At 32.2% G+C, this 9,643-nt stretch overlaps 1 protein-coding gene across 1 annotated transcript; it reads left to right on the forward strand.

Moving 5' to 3' along the window:
- LOC148304080 (uncharacterized) lies at positions 1–6,559 on the forward strand. Its single transcript, XM_088268847.1, has 9 exons — positions 1–374; positions 1,524–1,627; positions 2,520–2,734; positions 2,839–3,590; positions 3,668–3,868; positions 3,972–4,074; positions 4,184–4,379; positions 4,896–5,105; positions 5,915–6,559. The coding sequence occupies exons 1-9, from the start codon at positions 261–263 to the stop codon at positions 6,411–6,413; spliced, it is 2,394 nt and encodes a 797-aa protein (XP_088124973.1). The 5' UTR covers positions 1–260; the 3' UTR covers positions 6,414–6,559.
- The last annotated feature ends 3,084 nt before the right edge of the window (positions 6,560–9,643 follow it).

A 9,643-nucleotide genomic window follows, 5' to 3' on the forward strand; every position in this document is an offset into this window, starting at 1 on the left:
AATGACAACTGACATAACAAAATGTCTGACTAACCTAATCTTAAAAGTGATACAACCTTTACGTATTATTTTTTTAATAATTATAGTATTCCGGTTGCTGTTCATAATGAAACAATAAATATAGAACCAATTACAATTTAATATGATTTTACACGTTGAAGCTGTCTATTTTGTCTATATTTTTGGAGAGTGAAAGTGATAAACTTTCACAACTATTTTTTCAAAATATATATTGTTTATTTACTATTTTCTACTTTACAATGTCTATTATTATCAAGGAAGAAGCTGATAGTCGACTTCAGGTTGAATGTATCAACGATCATGTTTCGATTATGTCTAGTTTGGACATAGAAATTGACACAGAATATAGCAATGTAAGTTTTTTACCGCTTTTTATTTCATCCTGATAAAATTTCAAAACAATCGATTATACATGCCAAACTCTTGTGATAATATTTCCAATTTTTTTCATATTATGTTTTGATACCTTGTTCCTTTAATTTAACTGTATTATAATTGTATAACTCTATCCCTCGGTCTACCCCAAACAAAAGTAACGAAAACTACCGTTCTGGGTCCAATTGACCCTTATGTAATGGTATGGTACATTCTTGTTACATTTATTTTACATATTCATATATTCTATTTATATTGGTTACGCTTTATAAGAGAAAATGCTGTATAATTTTGAAAAATATATTTACTCCACTCAGTTATTACAAAAAATTACAGATTTTTCTCCACATATTACATTTCTGAAAAATTGTTCTAGTTTTTCTATCCTTTTTGGATGAACAAATACTGCATCGGCTCTTCTTTTTAGGAGGTTCACGTTAACCGCTGATAGATCCGTGAGGATTTTCTAATTTTCTTTTTCCCCATGGGCCTCAGCTAAGCCCTTATTTAATGCAATAATGAAATTTCTTAAAAATTTTCAACACAATTTTTAACCATAGAGATATCCAAACTATGTCGATCATGTTGTTAAATACAGTAAGTGGCCTTGCCATTTCTTTCAGACTGTATGCTCTAGTCATCTAGTCCAGCGATGGGCTGAAGGGAGCTCGGAGGGGCTCGCGCGAGTCCCTTGTTAAATTAAGAGAAATCAATATTCTCTTATTCAATCAGTACCGTAGAACGGGGCTACTTGAACTTTGATGTGTTACTTGAGCCCAGTAAAAAAAAAAAAAATTGTATTTGGTCTACAATAATGAACGTATTGACATGATTCATTGTTTCCCTGACAGGTGACACTTATTGTCACGATACTTCGATCGATACCACAATCTAAATTTTTTTTGGATTCAAGTAACACATCAAAGTTCAAGTAACCCTCATTCTACGGTACATAAATGCAATTTCAGTGGTTGGTTTAAATGTATTAATAAACTTAAAACTCTTTTGCCTTTTGAAATTTCTAGAGAAACATATTTATTAGGGATCGCAATAATCTCCCCCCACCACCCGCATAAAACACAAATGTATTGGATGATGATCTCAAAACTCGTTTTTTTTTTAATTAGGAAAGAGCATCTGTATGTTCCCCAACACCCAATGAAATTCTGAATGAAAGTCTTTCATCAAAAAATATCAAAGATGAAGTTTCTGAAGCAACCGAAGATGAAAGGTAAATAATAATCAATATTTTATCTAATATATTTTTTAAAGATACAATTATCGTATCATTATTATTAATTGAACTAGTTTTTTTTTACTCAATTTCTAAAAATTTGTTTTTATCTATCTACCTTTAATAACTTTCAAGTCAAGGGCTGACCACCGAAGAGCTTATGGAGTTGCATCATGTTTCACAGCAATACATTATAGAGAAGAGTTTGTTAATGGACGAGGAGGAAGTAGCAGAGCAACAATCTTTTAGCACAATAAGAGAAACGGTGAAAGCATGGGAAACTGTTGCATCGTACATTAAGAACATCGCCCTAATAAGACGGTGTCTATTCCTGCTACAAATGTATTCAATGATAATGCTGTGACACATTTTGAAAAAAAAATTGAAGCGTCGGCTAAAACAAATGTCTTAAAACAATTTTCTAGTTAAAAGGGATAAATTATTTGTCATAAATTCATATTTTTATTTACGTTTTTTACAAACCTTAATTATATTCTAAGATGTTTGTAGATGTAGATGAAACACTCCTTAATAATTTACAAGTAATTTTATTTGAATAAACATTTAAATAAAATGAATATAAAAAATTGAGTTTTATTTCGGCCTGGAACGCATGAACGTATTTTTCATTGATTTGTATGTGAAAAAATGTTTCGCATAACAAGATGCTGGAACAAATTAAACTTGTTATGAGAGGTTCCACTGTAGATGTAACATTGACTTCACAGTGGCCGAGATGTACTATTTTCAATTATTTAATTATTATTTATTCAGTTTGCATTCCTTTTGTAGAATTTCATAATCTTTTATTATTTTTAATATAAATCAAAACCTGATTTATTTTCCTTAAAATATAATATTAACATAATTATTACTTTTTTTCATTTAGTATGGCAGTGGAAGCTCTATGGCAGTTAGGTGGGGGAGGATACAGTGAAAAAGAAGAATTACATAGAGACACAATAAATACTGAGAGTCCAGAATTAGCCGCAGACCCCATCAGATATCCCGTTATCAAATCTACTTACACTCTCGTTCAGTGTGAAAACTGTGCCCTACCTTTTCCAACAGAAACTGAATTACAATTACACCTCTCTTCTTGTGGTAAAGTTTTTTTTTTTCACAAAACAACAATATGTAATAAACTTTTAGATTATATTGTTATACAGAGAGTAGTTAATTAAAATATACTTTCCATATTTTTTCAGAAAGCCGTGTTAAAAAAGTATTTACATGCAATATTTGCTCGGCTACTTTTGATGCTAAAATGAATTATGATAATCACATTGTTTGTCACGAAGTAGCGAGACCGTATTCTTGCAGATCCTGTGGCATGCTTTTCAAGCTTAAAGGTGAATTACAAAGTCACTCTTGCCAACAAATGATTCGTAATCTGCAGTGCAATATATGTGGAATGGAATATAGCCGGGCATCTAGTTTAACCAATCATATGAAAGTACACACATACACACCGGGAAGAGCGTTGACGGACTTTTCATCTATGGCGAGTGAATCAGGGTTATTGGAACCCGTATATTCTGGTACATGGTCTCCAAATGAAAATCAAAGTCTACCGCCTCTCTTACCACAGTTGGACATACAGTCTGCCAGTTATTACCACCAGAGTTCCTCAGATATCTCCGGTTGGAATATGAATCTCGGTTTGCCAGAAGATTTGCCAGATTCGATGGATATCGCCCAAGAAATGACTGTTAATACAACTTCATATTTGAATGTACTCGATACGCAGCCTTCAACTTTTCAAAATGAATTTGATGAAATGAATGACTCGCGAGATTCTCTCGAATACGAACCAGGAGACGAAAGAATTCCATGCGCGCAAAGTGATCAGAACGACTCGGCTTGTAATTCTGGTAGTTTTCCTGTGAAAGTAGAAATATTAAAATACCCGATAGCTACCATCAAAGACAGTCAGACGGCATCTTTGGAAGGGATGCAGGTAAAATTTATTTGTATTATTTAGCTTTGGAGAAAGTTGCTTATCTATTTTTCTAACACTTGTACAATTTATTTTAGGATGATTTAATGAACAAAAAGAAGCCGCATATGTGCAAATACTGCGGAGTTTCGTTTACTCGTGCAAAGGCTCTCATTTCACACGAACGTTTACACCAAGATTACTCGAGTGACTTCTTTGAGTGCAATAAATGTGGAGATGTATTTGTTGACACTCAAAATCAAAAGAATCATATTTGCAATATGAAATCAAATATAACTGTACGTATTTTAAAAAAATCTAAAACATGGGAGTTAGAATTGGCAACGTATTTTAGCATTTCATTATTATTCCAAATCTACATTTTTGTATTCTTCTTCACAGAAAACGCTGCCTCCTAAAATTTCAATACCCACATCATCTAGAGAAATTCCAAAACCTTCCTTATTAGAAGATTCTTCAGAGCTAAATACATATTCAGTCAATGGTGAATGCACAATTATTTTAACATAAATTGTTGTGGTATACCCGACAATTCAACCACTCTATACAGGTATGAATTTGATAGTGGTTATATATATTTACAATAATTCCAGATCCAGAAGATTCATCACACCTTGTCTCCAATTTGACGAAACAAAAACTTACAAAACACGCTTGTCAACACTGTTCCAAACGTTTCACAACCAAACAGAAAATGTTTCGACATATGTGGATACATAGAGAAAAAACATTTTCTTGTGAAATATGCGGAGAAACATTTTCATTGCAAACTGAACTCGATGCTCACAGGTAAATTGTTGAAAGAGTTTCTGCTTAGTTAAAGCTCTCTTCGTCCCGACATAGATGTCTCTAGTGAACTCTCTAGTGTTCCGAGTTTGATCAATATATATATTCAAAAGATTCAAGAATTTGAGTAGTGTGGTTGTTAATCATGATCAATCTACCTATGGGTAGAATTGATGAATGTTACACGTGTGTAAAGTGGTCACTCAAACCAGCCTATGACGGTCGTAAGCCCTTTAAATGCCCAGACTTCCATATTTTTCTTCATCTATGCTGAGATGTTAAAAAGAATGTAAAGTTGATTATATAAAAAATAAAAAAAAAACAATTTGAAGGTGATTAAGCAATTGGAGAAGTAATTTAACAAGTGGCGTAACTCCCCAAACGGAACAAAGTAATTCATTGAACAAATAAGGTAATTTATTAATAAAATTGATACGTCTGCTGCCTATATTAGCCGCATCACAATTTCAGGAAAATCTTTGATATACCAATATTATTAATTGTATTTTTGGTGTTCAGGTTATCTTCTCACCCGAGCAACAGTCCTCATGGCTGCGTGATATGCGGAAAGTGCTTTGCGTCTCGCCAGGGATTGTGGGAGCACGCCCGCTCTCATCGGGAGGGTGCGGCGCCCCACTCCTGCCCGCAGTGCGGCAAGGCCTTCTCCAGTCGCCAGGGCTTCCTCATCCATACGCGTACACACACAGGAGAAAGACCCTATGGCTGCAGGTCAGTGTTTAAATTAAACAACGAATATTTTTGAATCGGCATTAAAACTTATAAACAAAATTGTATTCTTATAGCACCACATTCGGCAAACATTTTTTCACCAGTCATACTTGTTTTTAAAACATTTGGTCAAATGAATTAAAAAAATTAATAACGATAAGCAATAAATTTTTCCACTAAAAAATGTTGAAACAATCTTATGTTTGTTTGATATATTGATAGAAAGTATCTTACTTTTTACAATATGTAATAATATTTTTCATCTCTGTGTTGTAACGGTTAGCGCTAACTATGTACCATGCTGGAGGCACTGGTAGTTCTTAGGGAAGTCATAATAAATATTAGGGACCTTTCACTTAAATATTTATTTTAGTATTACCTTGGACTGGTATCTGAAGCGCAGGATTGTTACCTTCATGTATATTTCGATTAAGAGAACACTGTCAATATAATGCAGTGGCCTGTGCGCCATTGGCTGCGGATAAGGGTTAAATAATGTTTTATTTTGAATCTAAAAAATCTAAAAACCAACACAAAAATTGCTAATTTAATTCCCAGTTGCTTATATATGCATTGGTGTGTATATATATTTTTTATAATATAAAAAAGGAACCTCAAGGGACAAGTACACATTAGTATGTAGTTTTTTGTACCTTGCCTTCATATAATTAACAATCAAGTTTATACCGCATTGATTTTTGCTATGCCCTGTGCAGAAGTTTTTGTTTTAACTTTTGACCAGGTGGTTTTAGCTATTATTACCATAAATTAATTGAGTTAATAATTGTTGTTTTCTCCTTTAAATCTAGATATTGTTGGAAAGCATTTCGGGACGGAGGTACACTAAGAAAACACGAGCGTATTCACACTGGAGAGCGACCGCACGTATGTCCGCTGTGCTGGCGGGCATTCAACCAGAAGGTGGTCCTGAGGGAGCATGTGCGTTGGGTGCACGCCGCTCCCTCTGGCCCCCCTGAGCCCCCCTTCCCCTGCCCCCTGTGCCCGCAGCTCCTACCCGACAAGGAGGACCTCTGCGCGCACATCGTCAAGCACAGTGATACCATCGCTGCAAAGGATAAGCAGAAACCTCCCTCAGAGACCCCGAAACTGACAATAAAGAAGGACCTCTTCATTCCCGATTCGAGTAATCTACATATTGGTGAAAACAAACCTAAAATTCCAATTCCCGATATGTCAGAACTGCCTACATCACCCGATGAAGATTCCAGAAATTTCACTTGCGATATGTGTAACAATATATTTCCCGATAGACAAGAACTACTTGAGCACATACGAATACATATTTAACCCTTTGGCTGCCAAAATCCCATATATATTGGCTTTCGGCACTATAGCAATAAATACCAGATCTGATACCATGATTTATAAAAGTATCAAATACATTTTGGACAGTAAGTTAGAGAATCCTTCAGGGTTGTGCAAAAATATTCAATTTTTTTATTTTTTATTTAATTACATTTATATATTTTTTATTTAGTTATATACTGATATTTAGAATTAAATGATCATTTATATCATACAATTAGTTACTATATTACAAAAATTTAAGTCCATTTCCACGAAAAGTAAGTTGTGTAAGCTGTGATATTCTTCAAATAGATACATTTTTACGTGTCAAGGTTAATCAATAATATGCAATAAATTGATGCAAATATAATATAAATACATATTGTATAACTAAAAAAAATAGTTAATTACTCAGCCCCCTACTATATTCCTTTTAATACCGGATGTCGTCAATTAAGTTGGGAAGTCGTTTCATTTTTCAGTGTTATGCGCACAGCATAAAAAGAAGGTGGATATTAAGCGCACAGCATTTACTTGTTTGTCAAATTTTTATAATGTTATATACATTTTTAAATGTTGAGTTACTAAACTCCGAGAGATATATTCATCACGCTGAAGATGAAATTTAAAAACAGATTTGTTTCAGCAATGGCACAGAGTGTTCATAAATTATCAAACACATTTTACTTTTGAGTTATTTCTGTTTAATTGCGGTATTTCTAGCATAGTAACACCAAAAGTGTTGGTAGCCAAAGGGTTAAATATTTCTCAAAAATATATTGTTTGTACCCGTTACTGTACCATGATTGCTTTCAGTATAGTTCAATTAAATTAAATTATTTATGTTCATAAATTGCTTACCTTATTACTGTACCGATAATTTGAAAAATCAATTTCTGACTTAAATTATGAACCAAATCATTATTTAACCTAGTCAGATCCTAACAAGAGGATTGAAATCCCCCATATATAAATTGTAATTGAATAACTTCAGTATTATAAGAGCTACTTACTCCATATTTTTTGTAATCTTAAAAATAATATTAAAGAAAATTTTCCCTTTTTTATTTTTATATTTTCAAATGGTTAAATGTTTCAAAATATTGTTTTTGATAAAACGCACGATCAGTCGATACCGCGAGATCTACGTACTTATATATAGGCATGTTAATTTTTTCTCCGCTAGCAACATGTTACATATTTCTTTCACTCTAATAAATGTGGCACTACCATAAGGAGAGAGCGAAACAAATAGCCTTTGTTACATCCGATTTCCGGCCTCTCGCTTATCGGATGGCCGCATTCAGTCAGCACTTGACAGCGCATTGAGACTGTCATGGCACCTATAACTCAGCTAGTGGTGAGTTGGTGTTTGCTGCGAGCTGCGTACTACGATTTCCATGCAAATATGAACCGGGATCTTTTGATACTCCCCTTCAAATTATGTGTAATTTTTGGGTAGTCAGTACGGGAAAGATTAATTTTAGAACTGAGATAACTCTGTCAATCAAACTGTTAAATAATTTCAAGTGAATTAATTTTTTATTTGAAAAAAGATATAGTTAATTCACTTTCAAGTAAATGACCCAAAGCTTCCTGAAAATAGTCCATAAAATTGTCCTTTTTGTCATCACTGATATGACGGATTGATTATTTACATATATTTGTATATATTGCACATAATTTGTTTACCATGACATGTATGCATAAAAAGCAAATTCATATGTTCTTAGTGCTGTATATTTACAGCTGTTTTCACTTTTATGTGAAACTATATTATGTTTTTTAGTTACTAAGTATATTCATAATGTGTTTTGAGAAAAAACTCTGAGGGAATAGAAAGAATAACAAATGTATTCGCATGCATATAACAATTTATTATCTTTGGTTGCTGACATTGCTTAACAATACAATTGGAAGACCTTGTGGATTGTTTACATAAAATACATATACTTCTCATATTGCAATATTTTATATTTAATCTTTAAAAAAACAAATAAATGCACTCTATAGAAAACATCTGTAGCATTGAAAATATAAATACATTTTATTAAATGGTGTTTTTAATTAAATTAATTACTCATATGCTCTTTTCTTTGAGAAAAGATGTAATAAATGTGATGCATCCAAAAATGAAATAAAATAAAATAACATGGAATAAAAACCTAGATTTATATTTATTGTATATATTAAATAAAAAAGATAGATATTTTATTAATAAAAAATGTTTTTTCAAGTAAAATTTGTATTATATTTTATAAAAAAATTATACTTTCAATACTACACAATTCTTAACCATTAAAAAGGTATGAAAACTCATACTCTGGATATGAACTAATAAATTTAATTTCAAATACCTTTCCTGACAAGAATTCTTACTTATTTTACACCAAAATATCAATCCAAAAACATTTGTAAAATACAAAATATAACACAATGGCTTTAAATAACATATTAAATTAGTGGAGGTAGCGTAGCACAAATCCATTTTTTACATCAATTGCGACCTAATGAGACCTAAGGCCAAATAGCACTAAAGTATACCAATACATTCACAAGATTGTTCACATTGTGATTCGCTAGCCAAATTTCAATTCATTAGCAATGGCAAAATCTCGCAAAAAATTACTAAATTAGCCAAACTATTTACATAGTAGGATCATTCTTTAGCCAAGGTGATACATTGAATGTGATACCCACTGTATCACTTATGTAGGTAATTTAAAACTTTACACAATATAAATGCACTTTTGAACACTCTTGTGCAAGATCTAAAACATGTTACATTATATATTTGAGATTTATATATCCATCCAAAAACAGCCATTATGTAAATAAATACATATAAATGCATGTAAGTTACTATAGCATGGTTACTAATAAAATGTTAGGAATTAACAAGTTCGGCTACCATGCATAAATTCTCGAGATAAATTTTTGATGATTGGTGAAACATAGTAAAAATAGTGTATTTTCACTATGTATATAATTTCTTACCCTGGACTGACATTACAAACATGACTCCTGACTGACCTCCTTACCTTCATGTAATATTGCATCAATCCAAATTTTTATATCCACTCCTTAAAATTACAGTAAATATATGACAATAAATTCTTACAATAGATAAATATATATATTATAATAATGTGTACTGTAAAAACACTCGGAAGACTAAACCTTGTAAATATTTTCAAAACAGTTGAACACTTTCAATTGTAAATGGAAGA

The sequence above is a fragment of the Brachycentrus maculatus genome, unplaced genomic scaffold (assembly GCF_059751285.1).
Source record: "Brachycentrus maculatus isolate JH-2025_06_01 unplaced genomic scaffold, ASM5975128v1 h1tg000334l, whole genome shotgun sequence".
NCBI classification, from domain to species: Eukaryota; Metazoa; Arthropoda; class Insecta; order Trichoptera; family Brachycentridae; genus Brachycentrus; species Brachycentrus maculatus.